The sequence below is a fragment of the Streptopelia decaocto genome, assembly GCF_964273445.1.
Source record: "Streptopelia decaocto genome assembly, chromosome: 1".
Taxonomy (NCBI): domain Eukaryota; kingdom Metazoa; phylum Chordata; class Aves; order Columbiformes; family Columbidae; genus Streptopelia; species Streptopelia decaocto.
In genome coordinates, this window is record NC_138663.1 from 208,859,663 (window position 1) to 208,880,841 (window position 21,179).

General features: G+C 43.4%; 1 protein-coding gene across 3 annotated transcripts; it reads left to right on the forward strand.

The window, feature by feature from the left end:
• The first annotated feature begins 2,333 nt into the window (after positions 1-2,333).
• Positions 2,334-20,608, forward strand: LRRC32 (leucine rich repeat containing 32). 3 transcript variants are annotated; one of them, XM_082060988.1, is made up of 3 exons: positions 2,334-2,597; positions 10,829-10,919; positions 16,788-20,608. In XM_082060988.1, the coding sequence occupies exons 2-3, from the start codon at positions 10,833-10,835 to the stop codon at positions 18,726-18,728; spliced, it is 2,028 nt and encodes a 675-aa protein (XP_081917114.1). In that variant the 5' UTR covers positions 2,334-2,597; positions 10,829-10,832; the 3' UTR covers positions 18,729-20,608. The 3 variants fall into 3 exon arrangements, with proteins under 3 accessions (XP_081917114.1, XP_081917115.1, XP_081917113.1); XM_082060989.1 differs by having other exon boundaries at positions 2,588-2,718; XM_082060987.1 differs by lacking the exon at positions 2,334-2,597 and adding an exon at positions 7,232-7,577.
• Positions 20,609-21,179: the final 571 nt, after the last annotated feature.

The window sequence follows — 21,179 nt, forward strand, 5'->3', positions numbered from 1 at the left end:
GATAAAATACATTCTTGTGCCTCAGTAAACCCTCTTTGTCGGTCAGTCTTGGCCAAATAAGCTAGGATGGAGTGATAGATGAGTTTTGGATTGGGTAGGAGGTGTATGTCAAGACATAGATGTTGAGTTTATGCCAAACTAAACGCTGCAGCCATATTCACTAGGCATGGTGCCACAAGATGAAGCGATAGTGGACAGTTAGTTTAGGCACTGCATGGAGCGGGAAAATACAACTTTTGGATCATAAGCTCACTCCTTGATACTGCCCTGTATTTTTGAGACCACTAATGTGCCTTTAAACTGTCAATCTGAGGACATCTATAAGGTTTTGGGACTGCTGTACACAAGCAATCTTCTCCATGGGATCTTCTTCTGCTGCCAAGACAAGTCAATAAGAGATCATTTCCTTACTATTTTTTAAGCCATTTGGCCTTTACTAAATATATATATACAGCTATACTTGTACACAGGCATCTGCTATTGCAGTAATAACATCATTATGATTTACTTCTTTATCACCATGTACACGTTACTGTTAAATTTATTATCCTTGTCACATACATATTGCAACAACATGTGAAAAATATATTTACTGCATTATTTAACGAACCACATCTTTCACATCTGTAGAAGTTTTCATGTTGAGTCTCCCAGGATGCTGCAGATCTGTAGTAACTCTGACTCCCAGGAGCTGCTGTGCTACAGAAAATCAACATTAACCTGTTGCAGAGAAGCAAAGGCTGGGAGCCAGCATGTGTTGAGCAGAACCCATAAAGCTGCTTGGCACATGGCATAAAAGGACATGGCTTTTAACTGATTTTAATAAGTAGATCCAGGAAAGTGGGACAGAATTGATGCTGTCCAGGAGAAGGGATTCAGTACTCCGTTTTGTGTGTGTGTGTTTTGGGATTCTTTTTGGTGAAAATCATTACACATCATGGTGCAAGGAGGGGAAAACACCTGATGCTGAAGCCAAACTTCTCCTCTGAGGGGACATCTACTTGGTGGAGGTGCTTCTCATGCACCTTGGTGAAAAGGTGGGAAGTTTGCAGTGGTCCCTGGTGCCTGTTGAGGCTTCCAACGGGGTGGCCAAGATGTTGGATCCTAGCTGGTGAAACCAAGACTCAGTTTCATCCTAGGACATCCAGTCAGGAACTCGAAAAACCCTATCAGAGGTTTGTATTCCTGCAAACGAATATGTGGAGCCAGGGGACACCTGCCCGAGCACTTCCAAGCAGAAGATACATGGACAGCGTGCAGGTCTTCCACTGATTTACAAGAGAACTTTGCATCTGAAGTAAAAAGAAAAGAAATAAATACCATAGAACCACGGAGTGGCAGAATCATTTTGGTTGGAAAAGACCCTCAAGATCGAGTCCAACTGTTAACCTACTAACTTATGTCCCTAAGAACCTCATTTCTGCATCTGTTCAACCCCTCCAGGGATGGTGGCTCCACCACTGCCCTGGGCAGCCTGTTCCAATGCCCCACAGCCCTTTGGGGAAGAAATTGTTCCCCAGATCCAACCTCAACCTCCCCTGGCGCAACTTGAGGCCGTTTCCTCTGGTCCTGGCATTTGTTCCTTGGGAGTAGAGCCCGACCCCCCCTGGCTCCAAGCTCCTTTCAGGCAGTTCAGAGATCAGAAGGTCTCCCCTCAGCTCCTGTTCTCCAGCTGAACCCCCCAGGTCCCTCAGCCGCTCCCATCACACTTGTGCTCCAGCCCCTTCCCCAGCTCCATTCCCTTCTCTGAGCTCTCTGTCCCGTTGTCTTTATAAGAAAGCGTTTACGTTATTACCCATTCAAGCATTAAATTGAATTTATCCTTTCCCCCAAGGGTGTGTTCAGCCATCCCACTGCTGTGCCGCAGAGACACACCTGAGCTTCTGGGACACCAAACATGATGTTTGCCCTGCTACAATAATTTCCTCTGATATACCCTTCCCTACACACCCCATCCTGCACAGGCTTAGAGTTTAGGGTTTGCAGACAGCTCAGTCCCCATGATTTAGTGATTTACCCCAACCCTGGCAAGAGCAGCCCATGAGAACCTGCATGTCCGTGTAGCTGAATGCACATTCTTACATCTGTGGGACAGGCACAGCAAACTTCAGAGACAAGCACGTGTCCCCGAAGCCTGCGGAGGGGACTTTTTGTGGTATTCGCAGGCTGTTTCATGTGTCAATATGAGAGGAGCGTAATTACCAGCTGAGAAGCTGCAGGAAACAAGCCAAGGTTGAATGAACGAAATGGAAAATAAAGAGAAGCGCAGAGGACACACACATTTTAAAACTATTACGGAGGTATGTATTCACGTGCTCGTGGGAGCCTGGGAATATATAAGAGCTCATGACTGCGAAGGAATGAATTCAAGGACCAGTCTATGGGGAGCATTTTTTTTCCCTGTGACTTCAAACTTCTCTCGGAGCTCGCAGAGTTTTAGTCAGCTGGCATGCAACAGAGGTACGACTTCCCTAAGGAAACTCTTCCTCGACTGGAGCTGGGAAGGCTGCTGGGAGAGTCAGGGAGGCAGAAGGCTGCAAGCAGAGGCGAAACCTCCTCCTCTTCCTCCTCCTCCTCCTCCTCCAGCCACTAAGCAGGTACGTGGAGACGCGTGCGAAAAGCGGGAGCCGGCTGGAAAGTTCAGCTCTCAACTGCGGGAGAGACGGGGGCTCCGGCGGCTTAGAGCTGCAGCCTTTAAAAATAACACAGATGAGGAAGGTACTGTATAAATAAAATATGCTGTGTTTATGAATAGGCTGAGGAACTGGCTAAACACAGTGTGGGGATGGCTCTATCCACACAGCTGTATATTTAATCCATCAGGGACTTGCACTGCAGTGAGTTAGATCCTTTACGTTAAGGAGGCACCGCTTAGTTTGTAGCAATACCATTGTCATATGCCTGCTTTGTTATTATTCTCCGTGTTTACAGTAATGGAATATGGGGGAGATTTTTTTTTCTTTCCTTTCTTCGCAGGACTTCAGTCTATTTATGGTGTTACTGCATTATAGCTCTCTGAACCAGGAGTGCTGCAGAGATCAGCATTGTGCGCTGATTAAATGCTGCTCTCTGACACTGAATCCTAATATAGCCTTGGGCAAATCACACAATCTCTGGGTAAAATGAGCAAAATGCTGGTTTAGCTCACCTGCTCTCCTTACTATCTGTGCTGTCATTGAACTCTCCCTGCTGGAGCACGAGGTGTGAGATGACAGGGTTTATTTTTCTACTCTTAAGATCCCGACAGCTTGAATGTCACCTTGGGTGAACAATGACTTACTAACAGTGTTTTGCTGCATCTGGACTGTTATCACAAGGAATTAATGTTTAGACAATATTTGGAAATAGTGAAGTTTTAGAAAATCCTAGTTTATATAAAAGTCAGGTCGAATTTTCTAAAGCCAAGCCCTATTGTATTTTACATTTCCCTTAAATACAATGCAAAGCTTTGCTTTCCACAGAAGTGTAAATCTGTTTTTTACTAAGATGTAATATTTTCAACTTTAAAAGCATCTTATTATTCTAAAACACTGAAATCCTTTAGCTTTCATTAACAAAAATTCACTATCAGTCACCTCTTTCTAAAGCAGATGGTTACAGCTTAGTGACTGTATCAGTGCTTGGGCTTTTACTACTATAACACAATGATGGATGGATTCAAGGGGGGTGATATCAGTATCATGCAAGTAATATCTGTCAGAAATAATTTTTCTCATTTCATTTTATCTGTGGTTGGTTCACATAAAGTGAATGCCCCTTTTCTCAAACACTGACTCCACCATCAGTAAAAGAAAAACTGAACTATTAACCAGTTTCTCTCTTCCTTTGCTGCACTTGGTTTGAAGCTGGTGAGAAAAGGTTCTGGTTTTGTTCCTGGATTTGAGTTTCTCCAGGAGTTTTGTTCTCCAGGGAGAGCAGTTCACATTCAAATAGTTTAATCTTCAAATGCCAGTTTACATCAGTTTTTGTTGATGGAAATGTTTTCATTTTTACATCTCCTGCTGTCCCTTCACTCAGCCCCTCACTCACAAAGTCTCCAGGCTGGTGGGTTTCATGCAATTCTCATTCATTTTCATTTTCTCTTCAGAGAAAGGAGTAGAAAAAACGGTGAATAATGTAGGGGAACTCGCTAAACACTGTGTGTTCAATTAAGTAGAAAGGTTAATCTTTGGTGGGGAAATGCTGTTGCCTGCACACCTGCTAGAGGTGCAAGTGGAGAGGACAGAGAAAGAGAGAAAGAAATAAGGCAGCAGCTTCAAAAGACAGGAGAAAAGCCACATTGGGATTACAGGAGATGTAGAAGTCCCTATTTTGATTTGTGGACTTCACACATGGGGCAGGAGGCTCCATCTCCTGCGAGAGACCAAGGACAGTTCAGATGACACGAGCAAAACCAAACCAGGGGAAGCAGCTCCTGGAGATGTTGTAGGGTCTCAGGAGCCGGAGCTATTTGTTTTTAATATGGTTAATATTAATGTTGTCTCCAGCTCCCTGGTGGGATGAATCACCAGGGAGCTATTTCAGTTGAAAGGGAGAAAAACTTGTTCCACTCCTGCCCTTGCTGTTCAGACCCACTTTCTAAGGCGGGAGCTTGTTTTATTTACTTCTCTGGAGAGTTTGATTCATGCAGCTTGACACAGGACTCAACCCAAAAGCAGCGCCTTAGAAAGCAGCAGAGTTATGGATGGACAGACTCCAAAAGGTCTGGGAGGTTCGAGACACATAATCGTCAAGACATATTCTTGTTTATCTGAAACCCTTGGGAACCTCCAGCAGATTACGGACCGGCTCATGAGAGCCAGCGGCTGGGATTTGCTTTTCGTTCTTGCTCTGGGCCAGGCTGGGAAGAGGGTTTGGAGGACAGGAGAGATCTGACAAGGTGCTCACCAGCTCTAATCCCCACGTCACCTCCAGGCAACGTGGGGTGAAATCCAGCTGATGTCAGCAGAAACATGCAGACCACAGGAAAATCAGGAAGGGCTTGATTTCACCAAGTCGCAGGTGCAAATCCTTTGGTATTAGTGGGGTGGGACAGCCCTAGATATTTTGTGCAGGTGGGAAAAAGAGCTTGATTCTCCAATCTGTCCAATGGGGATGACCCCTGCTCTACAGATGTGGTCACCAAGCACATACCATGCTAATGTTTCAACATCACTTTAGGGTGTAAACTGCTGGGTAGCTCAAAGCATGATGATATTGAAAATGGGAAGTTGGCCAAATGCTTCAGGGTCTTTGAAACTATTTGCTGTCAGATCTCCTTTAGGAAAAAGCAAAGATGGTAAGGACAGCATTGATCTTCCCCTGCACAGTTGGTGTTCCTTTAAGTCGGTGGTTTTAATGAAGCAAAGTCCCGAGCAGCAGAATCAGTGCATGCCCTTCCCTCCTGCTCTGGCATTTGTTTCTGTCCAGGCTCTTCTTCACAGTTCAGCTGGCACAGCTGCTTGGCCATTCAATAAAACAGCTTGAGGAACAGAGATGGCTTTTTAAAAAGCACAACCAGCAAAAGCCCTGTTATTTTTCTCCCCTGCAAATCTAAACTTCTCACAGTGCTCTGAACAACCAAGTGCAGGAAAATGTGAAGTTGCAATCACCCAGGGCACTTGCTACTCTTCCTTACAGGCATGATGTTTGCATTTCATCCAAATCAAACCATCCTCTTTAAAAAAGTATCTTTCTTTTCTTGAAGACCTCCTGTATTTGAGGTTTTCCTTGCAGAAGTGGCTGCGCGTTGCAAGTGTTATTGCACACTGCTGATGAGGCAAACTCTAAACCCAGAACATCCATTTGAACCTCTGGACACCACAGCGGCCCTCAGCTTCAACACGAGTTCCCCAAGGGGATTGGAGATGGAGGGCTTGACTCTGGGGAACGTGCCAAACGGATGAGGTGAAAAACAGCGCTGCAGCCAGCTCTGAACAAGGGAAGCTCAAAACTCTAGGTGCTTAGGGGAAGGTGATGGAAACTAGTCTGAGGAGAGCCCAGTCAAGGCAAACTCATCCAGGGTTGTGATATTCTCCCTGGCAGACTGTCCTCCTGAGAGTTAAACATGAATTTCTCTATCCATTGCACCTAAATATTCCGTCTCCTTCATGCACATATACTGCTGCCTCTTCATAGCATTTGTGTCTCTCATCTCAGGCTACATTGCAAAGCAAATGATAAGAGCCCAGCTCTTTGGCGTATTGTTTCAAGAGGTTGTAGCATGGAGGGGGTTGGCCTCTTCTCCTAAGAAACAAGTGATAGAATGAGAGGAAATGGCTTCAAATTGTGTCAGGGGAGGTTTAGATTGGATCTTGGGAACAATTCTTCCCAGGAAGGGTTGTCAGGCATTGGAACAGGCTGCCCAGGGCAGTGGTGGAGTCACCATCCCTGGAGGGGTTTAAAAGACAGGTAGACGAGGTTCTTAGGGATATGGGTTAGTGCTATTGTTAACAGCTGGACTTCATGATCTTGAAGGTCTTTTCCAAACAAAATGATTCTATGGGAAAAGTGCATTGCAACAGTTCAGGCTTGCGAGGTTGGGCAACAGGGAAATCTTTGTAAAGGCAGGTTTTCCAGGAGCAGGTCTCAATTAACAAAAGGAAGTGAGGAAACCAGCAATTAGACAGCTGCTCCAGCCCTAGAGGGCAGCATCAAATAATAAATAAAAAGCTTAACTCATCTGAAACTGAATTTTGCATGACAAAAGCACCCCTTTTGCAATGGGAAGTTTTTACAAGCAGGTCCGGTAGATTCAGCACTATGTACTCGCTGCCAAATATTCAGTAGCTGATCCGGATTTTCGGAATCCTCTGCCTTTATCACTCTCCCTAATTCCTGCCTCATGCCATGAAAACCCTCCAAGCCAGGTGTGTTGTAGCTGACACTGAACCCACACCCTGCCAGCAGATTGGTATCACACTCTAAAACAATATATATATATATATATGTATATTTCTTTTAGGACAGGTTTCCAGATTCTGGGGTTTATTATTATCAGCTGTGAGATTGAAAGCTTTAATCCTCAAGCACTGGTTTCCTAACGATGACAAGAATGATTTAGGTGCAGGGGGTGGGAGGCTGCAATCCTCCAGGAATGTAACTCGCGGATACCAAATCCCAAAGTAAACACGTCGCCTCGCACCGCGCACGCAGCTAAACAATGGCATCGGCAACGATAAGTCACTTATTCCCCTGAGCAAACCCACGGCCCGATCCTGAAAGTTTTGCTGGGAAGAAAGAAATATCCCCTTGTTTCCTATGCCTGCCCCGAGCAAAAGCTTCAGGATGTCACACAGTAGCTTCCTCTGTCCGGAGCACAGCGGCGATTAGGACCCAGCAAGAGCCCGGAGAGGAGTTCGGAGAAGGACAAGCAACATAATTTAAAGCAGATACTGTCCCAAATAAGGTTATTTCCCTGAAAAAGTGCCTTTGTTATGAAGTTACGAGTGAGCCTCTTGGGTGTCCCGAAGGGGTGAAGGCGAAGCTGAAGAACAATTTCATCGGTACCAGGACTGAGCCAGTTTTAAAAGGGTTGGATATGCTTTTTAAAGACATGATAAGCAGTGTCTGGGGACGCGAGAAACCCTTGAAACAAGGTAAATGTGAAATATTCGCTTTTTTTAACCCTGAAGGCTCTGACACGGCAGCAAAGCGTCTTGTGTGAGAAAGGATCAGACCCTGGGAAGTTTGGCTTGTGCTTTGCGTATTGTCTCATGTTTAAACTCTCTTTGGCACAGGAGAATGTCTGCTAATTGTCTAAGCAGTAACAAAAATTGCCTTTGCAGGAAATTTGTAAGGTGCTGCTGTTGTTAGCTACAAGCAACCTCTATGACATGGTTTCAGGGTTTATATTGTAATAGACATAGAGGCAAATATTGTTCTGGAGTTGGAACTGGGCAAACTGGGATAAAACCTTGATTCTTCCATGGTTTCAAATGTGTCCTGGAGCAAATCAGTGCTCTTCTCTCCCTATATCCTCCCATCTGTTAAGTGAGTGTGCTGACATGGTTTGGGTACCATGCCTTTTCTAGACGCTGCGTTATTTAAGCCATTTAAGAAAGTTCCATGGGGGTGTTACTGAAATCACTTCTCTTTTTCAGCTGTGGATGGGGCTGGGTAATTTTTAAGTACTGTGATGGAAATCTGTGACACTGAACATGGTTCAGAGCTCAGTCCTGCTCTGTGGTATGCTGGGATTTTTATCACAGCTGCCAGTGGGACTAAACTGGCACCAAGTATGAATCTGCTTCAACTCTGGGAAAGCCTCAGAGCAATAGAAGCTCTTTTGGATCATGTTGCTGCTACTGCTGCTCCTGGACTGTTCTTGTGAGCTGTGGTTAGAGCCATCAGTACCAGTGCCAGCGGGCAGGATTTAATGGTGATGCTCTCTGGCACCACGGCAATGGAAATCCTGGAAGAGGGTGGTGGGCATCTGAGACATGTTCAAAGAACAGAGAGGAGGGGGATACAGTGCTGTGTCACCTCAGCTGTTGCTGAGAAGGCTCTAAAGGTTGTCCAGAGAAAAGCCAGGTGGGGAAAACCTCACCTGGACAGCTGAACTGAAAACCACAGGTTGTGCTGTACCATGGGGAGCGGCTTACCCTCCTCTGGATGGAGTCCATGGGGTCTCATATCAGAAGAGACCACCATGTCCTAGTGCTTCAGGGTGTGACAGCCACCTTAGAAGCACCTTGAGGGACAATATGTTTGTTTACTACAGGTCTGTCTTATGCAGCAAGCCATTAAATCATATTTTTGTGCTCAAATGCATCAATTCTCCAGTTGCTTTACAAATTTATAATTTAGGACGTTGCAAGACCCAGGATCATGACACATTTTTTATCTGAGAAACAAAGGGGTCATTTTTTGCACTGGCAGTGTGACAAAAGAGGGTATCACAGACATCACAGGACACATGCTGCCCATCAGGATGGTGCCATGTTCTGGGTAGCATCCATGGAGATTTCGTCAGCTTAATTAATTGGATTTAATAGAAACAATTTCCATTCAAGGGCTCGGAGTGAAGCCTTGTAACCATCAGTATGTTTTTCTCCCAGTTCCAACAAAATAGTGCCCAAATGATTAAACTCATTTTATACTCCTTAGAGGAGGCACCCACTCCTCTAAGCCTGGGGAATGAGGAACAGAATGACAGAGACATTATAGATAGTGGTATCAGTAATTCCTCCTTCCATAGGATGATTTCAATGTATTTCGTAAACAATAATAAAAAGGGTCAAGAATTAACATCCTTGGTCTCATTTTAGAGGAGGAGAACAGACTTCTGATTCTCCTGCTGAGAACCAAAGACAAACCCCAAGCTCTTTCACCTTGGGGTCCCAGATCCTCATCCATCACTACTTGTTTCCCAGAACTGGAAGGAATGTGCAATCTGAAAAATAGAGCAACTGTGGTCTAAACCTCCTGAGTTTCACTTTTCTCTGGTTGGGAAGTGGAGGGATAGTTCCCATCATGAACCTGTTGATGTTGCTGTTCAACAGTTGCCATTGCTGCATGGAACCGTGGCCACCAGCTCCATCCCTCAAACTGTGACTAAGCAGAGGGATCTCCAACAGCTGGGGAGATCCAGCTGTTTCCAGCTTTCTGATGCTCTGCGGGTGGAAGCCATTGAGTAACAGCACATTGGTGCTGGGTTTTGATGGCATGTGTGCATGAGATTGGCTTGGTTTTGGAGATGCAGGCTTGAGCAGCAGCTAGCTAAGCACTGCTCTTTGGCTTCCATTTGGGAGCTGGTGTGTGTCTCACCAGCTCTGGATTCGGGCAGGATCAGCTTGGATCTGCCTGCAAGAAGCCATACCAATACAGATAGATTCGGCATGTTTGCAATAGAGATATACATAAAGAAGTGATGTCTGGAGCTCATAACAGTGGTGACCACAGTCAGAGACTTCATGAGTGTCCATCTAGAAGCAAAGCGTTTGAAGGATCAATGTTTTCCATTGGTTGCATTTGCATTTTTCTCCCACTGCCCAGTGAAATACCTCCCAATGATGTTTGCTCCTTTTGCAGTTATTTCTACGCTCTTTTCTAGAGTGCTTTCCAAACTCTAATGAATCCTTCATTTCAAGTAAATTCATTCCATTTATATCTGTCTCTTTGTAAGACATCTGCTTTCAAATGCATTTAAAAGCCTACCCATACCTGGGATGTATAAAACGGAAAGCTAACATTTGGACAAAAAGTTCTCAGTCCATTCTTTAAGCTGCTTACATTAATTCAACAAATTTGCATGAGTGTGTAAAACTTCTTTGACTCTCTGGGGTGAGCGGAATGGAAAAAGTTGTGGATGGAAACTGAAACTGTTCCCAATGCCTGTTGCTTCTGAGTGGCAGCTGTTCACTTCAGTCAGGACTTGACGCCCCAAAATTCCAGCCCAGTTGAAAACACCTGAGCTGCCTCTATGGGGAGAGCAAGGTGGCTCTGGAAGGTCAGTTGATCTTTGATGGTTGTTTTTCTCAGTGATGTCAGACATGCTGCCCAGCATCTGGACTTCATTGCTTGGTCTGGATATCATCTATCTGAACAAATGTGGAGATGAGGTTCTTAGAAACACGGTTTAGTATCAGTGTTGGGTTCACAGTGACCTTAAGGGTCTGTTTCAATCAAAACGATTCTACAATTCTGTATAAATCTCTCTTTTTCCCACCAGGCTCAAAGAGATGCAAAAGTAATAGGTAGGTTGTATGTGCTGTAGGTTCAGGGATGGGTTAATTTATTGCACTGCGTGTGTGCTTTTCTGTGTTATATGATGATCTGGTGCCAGCTTTTGGATAGGTTGACCACCATGTCACATTTGCAACCTAACAATAATCACTTTTTCCTGCAGAACCATGAAACTGTACATCATCTTCTTCCTGGGAGTGGTGAATAGAGGGACCTCTAACGATCAGCCCACAGAGGGGATGTCCTGTGAAATGGTAAGGTTGTCTCCCTGCTCAGGTCCCTTGAGATCCTGGTTGAGGTTGGACCTCCCTTTGTTACAGGCAAGGGAAAGGGAACCCCCACAAGACCAGGCCCTCCGTGACAGTAGAGATGTGTTTGCTGGGCTAGTGGATGCTCAGTGGGATGTTGTCATGTTACGTCCTTGCTGGAGTGACAGCACATAAAAGCGAGGCAGGGAAAGAAGGGTCATTATCTCCACTTTTTCCTAAGAGGGAGCTGGTTAAAAGAAATTTGACCTGATTTCCCCAAAAACTGCACAGGGATTCTGTGGCTGAGACAGAGAAAGAACTTAGACCTAACATCAACTCTTTTATATCAGGCCTGAGTTTGTGCTTTAAATAAAAGTGTCTTCTGTGAAATACATCCATACCAGCCTTTTTGTAATAACGGGGAGAATGAACTTCTCTGCCCTGACACAGGATTGCTGCCAGGGAAGTTGTACCTGACTTCTGCTGGAGGTAAAAGAAGTAACAGAGCCTCTTGTTCCAGTATAAAATTTGCTCCTTAAATTTTTGCAAGCACCTGGTACAATATCAAAAATGTTATTCACAGCTGAACTTGCTCCTTTCCCTATCCAAGTGCTGCTGACTGTAACAGGACATTTAAAAATACTTATCTTTTTTTCATTTTTTTTTTTTAATGTTGAAGCTGTTCAACACAAATCCTCAAGAATTTCCAAAATAGGGAAAAAAAATAATTTGCTAGCTGTACACATGTCCCTTATGGGACTCATTCCATTCCTGCCTACCCTGCCATATTGCTGCACTTCCTGAATTCCAGAGAAATTAAGACCTAGTATATATAAAAAGATCTTGGGAAGGTGACTGGGTAGCTCAGTTTGTTGGCTGGAGAGGGAAGACTGATGAAGCCACTGTAAACTTGACATTTTGGGTCCCATGTATCATAATGACATAAAGGCTGGGTGAGACACACAATGATCCAAGCAGATTTGCCCCATCCCACTTCTTGATGGGTCACAGATTAAGATGATTGCTGAGAAATAAATACATGTCTTTTTTCCACCACTCCACTCTAAATTGCTTTCATCAAGACAGAAGCCAAGACTCTATGCAACAAGGCTGGAATAAATTCAACCCCGACAGAAAACACACTGCAGTCGGGGACTGAGATGCTCATCTGGTATAAATTAACAGCTCAGCATCATTAATGTTGATGTTGATCATTTTCCTTTGCTGGGCGTTTGGTCCAATGGAAGGGGGAGGATGTAAATCCAAACACGGTTTAAAGAAAGTGGGAGCTACTGGAGTAGCTGATGGGTCCACTGAGAGTCCTGCTTACTTCATGTGATTATTTTTCATCACAACCTCGCTGTTTTACACTGTACTTTCCCTGTGGTGACACCTTCAAAATAGCAAAGGCTCAGAAATGGAAACTTTCATCCCAGATCTTGTGGGAGAGGCACGAGTCAGAAGCCTGTGCCCATTTCTGACTCCTGTCATTGAATCAAAGTCTTGTAAAAAAGGTTTTTGGAAGTGAAGAGTCCCTATGAGAACACCTGAAATGGGAATGATCTGCACTGATTAGGCAAGTTACTGCACATCTACCTCTCTGTGAGACAAGAAGGCACAGCTTAAATGCCCAGAGATTCTTCCTAACTCATGTTGCCTTCCAAGGAGAGGGGCTTCAACTAGTGCATGTTTTAATCTCCCAAAGAAATATGTTTCCAGCTCATGTTAACTGGCAAAGGACGAGCTTTCAAGCAATTCATGGAATGGAAGAGGTTTTAGCAAATTATACCTTATCTTGAACTGAAGTGGTGTAAGAAAATGTTCACAACCAGTTATAAGTCAGGTGAATATGTGATATCTGGGCAAATTGCTCAAGTGTGGTTGTGTAGCTGAGTCTGCGCCTGTGCAGCTCTTCCAGATAATGTTAGAATTGTAGAATCATGGAATCATAGAATCACAGAAGAGTTTGGGTTGTAAGGGATCTTCAAAGCTCATGTAGTCTAAATGATCATCTAATCCAAATCTAGACAATTGCTAGGGACAACTTGCAAGTGCAAGTCCAGGACAAGTGGTTCCAGTCCAAATTCTTTGGTTCAAAAGCTCATGTGTTCATACCGGAGAACATGAGTGGAAGCTTGGATCCAGCTGCTTTGTTTGTAAGGTTCTTACTAAGGTGGGTGACAACTTCCAGACAGTGCTGAGCAGTGAGGAACTGGAGTCAGAATCCAAATGATGCTCAACTTTTGAGCTGTTGAGACATTTTGTTGCAGCCCCTGGATAAGAGAGACATGGACCTGTTGGAGAGGGGCCAAAGCAGGACCCAAAAATGATCCGAGGCTGGAAAAACCCTGCTGGGAGGACAGACTGAGAGTGTTGGGGGTGTTCAGCCTGGAGAAGAGAAGGCTCTAGGGAGACCTTAAGTGTGGCCTTTCCTTAGTTAAAAAGGGCTGATAAGAAAGATGGGGACAGACTTTTGAGCAGGGCCTGTTGTGATAGGACAAGGGTGATGGTTTTAAACTAAAGGAGGGAGATTCAGGCCAGACATGAAGAAGAAATTTTTTCCACTGAGGGTAGGGAGAGCCTGGCCCAAGTTGTCCAGAGAGGTGGTGGATGAACCATCCCTGGAGACATCCCAGGCCAGGCTGGACGGGGCTCTGAGCAACCTGAGCTGGTGAAGATGTCCCTGCTCATGTGTTGAGGGTTTAGATTGTGGGGTGACAATAAAACCCTGGAAGATGTATTGTTAACCTCCTCTCCCCCCCGCTTCCCCCTTTTGCCCCTCCCTCTCCCCCTTTCCCACTCAGGACAGGCGATCGGGAGGAAAAGAAGGACAGAGAGAAGAGAGTTGGAAAAATTAACAATGTTTTACTAATGCTACTAATAAGAATAGAGAAAATAATACAAAATATACAAAACCAATCTTGAAAGTCTCAGCAAACTGCAGAGCTGGCACCCGAAGTCCTGGACTGGACTCTGCAGCCACCTGGAACTGGATTCAGTCTGTCACTAGGCCTCAGTTCGCAGAGATGACTAGCAAGGTCCTCTCCTAATGTCAGCCATAAGCAGAAGGGAAAAAGCAAAGTCAAAAGGGACGAGATCCTCGTGATCTCCCACTTTTATATGAAGTATTCACGTGAATGCAATGTTATACACAGTTGGTCAGTTTCTTGGTCATCGGTTTCTCATCGCCCCTCTCGCGAGATGTCCATCCGTGCTTATCAATAAGTTTGCATTCCATTGCTAGGTTTACCAAAACATGTGTCTGGTTCTCCAGGAAAATGCAGCTAATATGAAGGCTTTAGCTGACAGGCAAATTCACTAAAAGAGAAACTTGTTTTTAACAAAACCAGGACATTATGGCAGGGGTGGCACTGGATGAGATTTGAAGGTCCCTTCCAACCCAAACTCTTCTATGATTCTATCAATGGGACCAGACACTGAAGAGACCGAGTGCTTCCCACCCTGCAGTGCTTCTTGCCAATGGACTGGTGGCAGCACCAGCAGAGATGATGAAATCAGAACATGAGACTGGCAAAAAAACTCTTTTCCAGTCTCAGGCTGCCAACCCATTGGGAGGGAGGGCTGGAGGGTGGGAGGAGGGGAGATATATGCAAAGAGATGCTGTTTGCTCCATCCCACTGGGACATGCTTCATCTTTTCTTTCTAGTGCTGATGAGAATGAAATTCATGCAGTTTGAGGCTTAGGGGATAAAAGATGGTGTGGAACAGAGTAGATAAGAAATTCAGTGAAAAGGAATGAAAGTTTGAAAAAAAAAAAAACCAAACTGAGAGGGGAAATGTTATAGGAAGAAATGGCAGACAGTGGGAGGTATAGATTTTATCAGTTCTTTTTATCACTGGGAGGGTTCAGTGGATGCAGATTAAAGGCCAAATCCTGCAAGACACATGGTGAACTGAGAATGACCTTTCAATTTCATTGAAAAACAGCCGACTGGCATCATTGGGAGATGGACCAGGACTTAGCTATGATGCCGGGTGCCTGGAGGGAGTGGAAGGTGCTCAAAACTTGCTGAGATCTGGCTCAAAGTGAGGGAAGAAACCTGGCATCTGCCTTAGGCTGCAGAGTGACTGCTGCTTTTTCACTCTGGATTTTTGCAACATTCTGATTTCTCCCTCTTCCACAAATGAAGCAAGAGGAGACTTATCGCTCCGTTATTTGGACCTCAGAGCTAAGCCCAGCTCTGTGCCCATTTTAGCTCAAAATGAGTAAGTCTACAGTGGCTTTTCAGGAAAGAAATAATGCCAGGGGAAAGCCAGAATATTCCCTTCTCTTTATTCTAATAGACAGGAGAGATTTAAGTAAGTTGGAGGATGACAAGGAAAGGGTTGAGGTTTTAATGAGCCATTTACTTGGGATCTTTGGGAAAGACGTATCATGGGAAGGACTGTGGAACAGCCTGTGCATATCTAGAGTTTGGATGAGCTCTTGCACTTCTCTGGCACATTTTTGTGTGGTGTCCAAAACTCATATGATGCAAAAGAGATTCACAAAACGCTGACTGTTGCCCCACTTCTCCTAAACAGACCTGTCACTTCATTCACCTAAAAGTTCATATGAAACAGATGGGTTTTAATATCTTTTTTCTTTTAGTGTTTCTTTAATGTCCGAAAAGCTTTGCGTCATGGAATCTGGATTATGCTTCTTCGCAGAAGTTAAGATTCAACAGATATTTTTCTTTCTTTTTTTTTCTGATCTTTCTACAAACAGTACATGACCCAGTCACCCAAATACATTCATAACAAGAGTTTTTCTCCGGTAAATTAAATGCTGCCTAAGCCTTTTGCATTCCACTTCCTCCCGCTGCTGGATGTTGCCCTTAATAACAAAATACAGCTCGACATTTATGGAAGGATGATCATGTTCATGTTTCCAATGTTTCTTATGAACACACACTCCAAATTTTGCTCTAGACACAGATTCAGTGCTCGTTGCAATGGAACAGACATGCATCTAGCAGATTAATTTGACTTTGACACTTGAGTTTTTTCTCTACCTTGCTGCTGAGAACTGGAATGAAAAGGCATGATCCTTACTGCACATCCTGGGTTTTTTCCTCTCAAAAGCTGGGTCTACATAATTTTTCCTTTCCATGTTGTGTCACGGGTGTCTTATGTGGGTGGTTTCATAAGGCGCGCTCCCCATACAAAAAGAAGGGAACTGTTCCCTTAAGAAAGGGATAAATACAGATGGTAAAAGTCGGAGGAGTTCGGATGTTTGCATAAGAAGTATTTCAGTAGTTAAGGACCCGTTTTTTTAAAGAGGTATTGCTTAACTAAGCCATGGCTAAATAGACATGATCAAATATCCGAGGGTGTGACCAAGGAGAGGGATGGTTTTTGTGCCATAAGATCCTTAAATGTTACTCCACCTCCCTGCTTTGGGACCTATACTACCAGCAAACTGGAGCTCTTCTATGAACTACTTACTATTGCAAGTAGAGTTTGCAGAATCAAATACAGTGATAAAGCAGAAAAAATTAAATACCAGAACAAAAGTGAGGAAATGGTGCTTGACTGCAATGGAAGGAGGGGAAAACTCCTTCATTTAGGACTATTAAATGAGCTCAGGAGAAAGGTACAAAAAGCCAAACTTTTAGTAGGTATCATCAAATGCAGATAAATCTCTCTGTACTGTAAGTTAGAAATATCTTTAAAATTAAATGAGTGCTGTTAGCTGCAAAGAAGCATTAGAATTGTTGTTCTTGCTATCTGAAGACTCAGAGAAAACAGTGTGATCAGTGTTTCAAGAGCAGGATCTGCTCAGATACTGAATGTTATTTTATTTATATTTCACGCAACACTGTTTTTCATTTGCCCCATGACAACCCGTTTTTTCTCTTGTTTTTTTGGCAGGTAAACTCACAGGCATTTTGCCACAACAAAGACCTCCACCAAATCCCTAGTGAGCTCCATCCGAACGTAAACAAAATAGATCTGTCTGGAAATCTGATTCAAAGCATCCCTGAAACGCCGTTATCATTTTACACTTCCCTCCAATGCCTGGATTTAAGCTCTAACCAGATAAGCTTCATCGCGCCTGGAGTCTTTGCACATATGACGAGTTTGCTTGAAATAAATTTAGCCGACAATCACTTATATGAACTTGCTCAGAATGAGACAGAGGGGATTGGGCGTTTACCCAAGGTGGAAATACTGGACTTGTCCCACAACAGTCTGTACAACGGGATGGCTGAGTATTTCATTAAACAAGCCCCGGCACTACAGTATCTTTCCTTGGCAGAAAACAGTATTATAATGATATCACAGAAGATGTTTCAGGGATGTCCCAGTCTTGTGGAGATAGATCTTCAGAGTAATATAATCATGGAAATAGAAGAAGGTACTTTTGAGACTCTAGTGAACCTTTCCAAACTCAATCTCTCCATGAATTCAATTACTTGCATCTCTGATTTCAACCTCAAACAGCTGGAGATACTTGACCTCAGCAGGAATAGCATTGAGACCTTCCACACCACAAAGTCAGATGATGAATATAACTTAAGATTTTTGGATCTGAGTGAAAACAAACTGCTTCACTTCCCAGTCTTCCCCCAGGTAAATAAACTGATAACTCTGAATTTATCAAAGAATTTAATCCAGCTCACTGCTGAATCCCCTCATAATAAAATGGACTATATGGAAAATGAATGGCTAGATGCTTCCTTTCAACTTCCTGATCAGAAGCAAAGTAGAAACAAAAGTTCTCTTTATTTATCCCATCTTGTATATTTAGACTTAAGTTATAATGAAATCAAATCCATTCCGGATGAGTTCTTTGAATCAATGTTGTCTCTTCATACCCTTAATCTCAGTAGAAACTGTCTTCAGTCATTTTCAATAACTTATGACAGTGCATTGATCTCCCTGACTGTCCTTGACTTGAGCTACAATGCTTTGCAGAACCTTCTCCTAGATGTTGGCACGTTGTCAAATTTGAAGGAGCTCTATGTTCAAAACAACCATCTTCAGACCCTGCAATTTGATATCTTCTCAAGTCTTCCTAGCCTCAGACTGCTTAATCTACAGAGCAATAATATCAGCCTTTGCAGCATGTACTCAGGATTAGCTAGGCAAAGACTTGCTGGAGAGGAAAGCGGTTGTGTATCATTTGTTGACTCTCCTGCTCTTCAGTACTTGTACCTAGCCGACAACATGCTGAACATCCTACCATCATACACTTTCTACAAGACTCCCCTGATTGTCTTGGATCTCTCCATGAACCCTGGACTGAAAATAGAAGTTAAAGCATTATCAGGACTGGAGAAGTCTCTGGAATATTTGTTTTTACATGGCAATAGCCTGATAGATTTAAATATTGACTTGCCTTGTTTTAGTCACCTTAAACATTTAAACCTCTCTGAAAATCAGCTGAACTGGCTGCCTAAGTGGGGTAGTGACTCTCCACTGGAAGTTCTGGACCTACGGAACAATAGGTTTAGTACGTTACAGAACAGCAATATTTTAGCATTAGAAAATTCCCTTAAAAACTTGTATCTCACTGGGAACCCACTCAACTGCTGTGGAAACATCTGGCTCTCATCAATGATCCAGAATAACAATGTCCAGATCCCCAACGTGGAGCACTTAACGTGCCAGTACACTCAGAACTTTGGGTACCAGGAAGAAATGCACATCGGGAACATTAGACCTGAAGACTGTGAAAAAGAAGATCTAAAGAAAATCAACTTCCTTATTATATTAACATTTGTGTTGGTTTTATCTGTGATCATCATTGGCGTGGGTTCATTTTTTTATTTCCGCAGGCAGAACTTTAGCCATCAGTTTAAAGCATAGGAACACAAAATGCCTTGAAAGCGGAAGAAATCAGGTGCTACACTGCCGGTGTGTAGAAATGAAGGGTAAAATTCTCATCTTTGATTTTTTAAACTGTGGATTTTAAGACAGTTTCAAAACTGCACCACTATAGTGCTCTGGGTCACAGGGACAGACAGGAGAATTTGCCATGTTTTGCACTTGCTTCATTCAGAAGCAGACCTGCTTAAAAAGTTTATACAGTGGTAATTTAAACCAGACCAAAAGAAAAAGCCATCTAAGGTCCTGAGACTTTCACTAAGCTGACAAAACGTGGCATTCCGTTATGTCACCTTCACAGAAAGACTATGCAAATTGAGCGTTGTAACTGAAATCACCTTTTTATGACAACCATTGGTGACATCAGCTGAGTAGGAAAATCCTTCTCAAAGTAATTTACCTCCATGAGATACTTTTCTTTGGTCTAAGCTTTGCTTTTTTCCTAACTGGTTGGAAATAACAGACCCTAACCCTTCCTAAACCTAAATGATATAAACCAATGGCAAGGCAGACCAAAAATACAATCTTGCTACTCTTGACATTGGTTGCAAATCTTCCATGAGCTCCAAAGCAATAAGAATTTAGCTGAAAAAGGAAATCACAGTTTGTGTCTGTTGTGGTCCTGGTTGTCATTTAGAAAACCCACAAATGACCATGGGACACAAAGGCTTTGGTGGTAGGAACCTTTTTAAATACCTCCTTTTGCTTGTAGTGTGTTGCTGCAGCCACTGGCGCGAGACACAAGAGATAGATAAGGTTAACTAGTCTTGGCACTTAATACTCACGAAGGATGGAAGAGAAATCTCAGGCATGAAACAGCTGCATTATACATTACCACTTCTGCTCAGAAGGTCACAGGTCCGCAGTTCAACTCAAAGAGGAGATTTTTTTCCCTTGCGTGCAATACATATTTAAACTGGACTTAATGTGAAGAAATTCATCGCTGGGGTGAACACTTTTTAAAAGAAAAAAACCTCGGAGAATGAATTTCAACCAGCTAACATTGGACTGAAATGTTTATATTTCTAAGGAAAACTGTTGGAGAACTCACTGCAGACAGTTGTATTTCAATGCAAAAGAGTAATATATCAGTTTTTAAAGGTCATGGGAGGTTAGACAGCAAAAAGGTGTTTTAAAGATACTGGTGTGAAACAATACACAGAGAACGTAGTCCTGGGCCATTATTCAGATCAGATATCCACTGTCTCTCACTAAAAAGATATTATGGTCTAGAGACTGGCTGCAAGAAAAGTTATGTAGATCCTCATTCTATGATGGGTTTAACATGGCCAGCCTGTTGCATTGCTAAAAGCTGACACTGACATGTTATGTCCCATATTCTGACAGCAAATTCACCCTTTTGAAGTGAAAAAAAAGCTCATCAACAGTGGCAGCCTGGCCTACTAATAGGGTTCAATGGCTTGGAAAGGAGCTATATCAGGTTTTCTGTTAATGCCAGAAACTGTACATTAAGGCACATAAGAGAAATCGAGGTCAAACAAAAACCTGTCCAGGTAAACACCTCCAAGTCAAATTGCTGCTCCATTTCTGTTTCTTCCAGCTAGTGAATGTCAAAATCAGCACACTACAAAAAGATGTACAATTCTATTTTTTAAAGCAGTTATGTAAGAAACTGGCTGGTAGTCTTCATTGTGGAATTTTGTACAATAAAAACACCTTCGAATTTTGTAAAAAGCACAGGGTTGTGAATACATTAAAGCACCAGCTTGGAATGCTCCACAGATGAAAAGCTATGTCCTCCTATTTTTCTATGGCGTTCAGACTCCAACTTAGACCTTCACCTTCTGGTCCTGAAGCAGGGACAGCTGCTCCATATCTTAGAGTACAACCAATGGAGAACAAGGAGATCTACTGAAGATGCAGGCAAGCATTTATAGAATTATAGAAGTGTTTGGGTTGCAAGGCACTTTCCAAGCTTACCCAATCCCACCCCTGCCATGAGCAGGGACATCTACAAACAGATCAGGTTGCTCAGAGCACCATCCAGCCTGGCCTGGGATGTCTCCAGGGATGGTTCATCCACCACCTCTCTGGGCAACCTGGGACAGGGGCAACAATTTCCTCCTCATGTCTTTGCAAGAACAGACAGCAGCAATAGAGCCTGATCTAACGTCTACAAAAGTCAACGCTACCCATCAGCTCAGCTTCTTATTCTTGTAGGAAGTTTGCACAAGCAGCAATCCCATTGATTAGTTGGAAGCCCAATACTGGAGTCAGTGAGTTTTTCTTTGGTGTGAAAGCCCAGACACTGGTTAATTTAGCCACACACTGAGTTCATACCTTCTGTGTCAAGCGTGGCAAGATTATATCTCCGAGAGACAGTATTAGGTTGGCTGCCATGCCTGGAATTAGTTAATAACCTGATGACAGAGCCAAACCCATTTAATTAACGGTTTTAACACTGCTTTTGTT

Excerpts from the sequence above, each read along its gene's own strand:
- LRRC32 (XM_082060988.1), top strand. The coding sequence starts at position 10,833 with ATGAAACTGTACATCATCTTCTTCCTGGGAGTGGTGAATAGAGGGACC. Across the intron at positions 10,920-16,787 it reads AGGGGATGTCCTGTGAAATG|GTAAACTCACAGGCATTTTG; the intron begins GTAAGGTTGTCT and ends TTTTTTTGGCAG.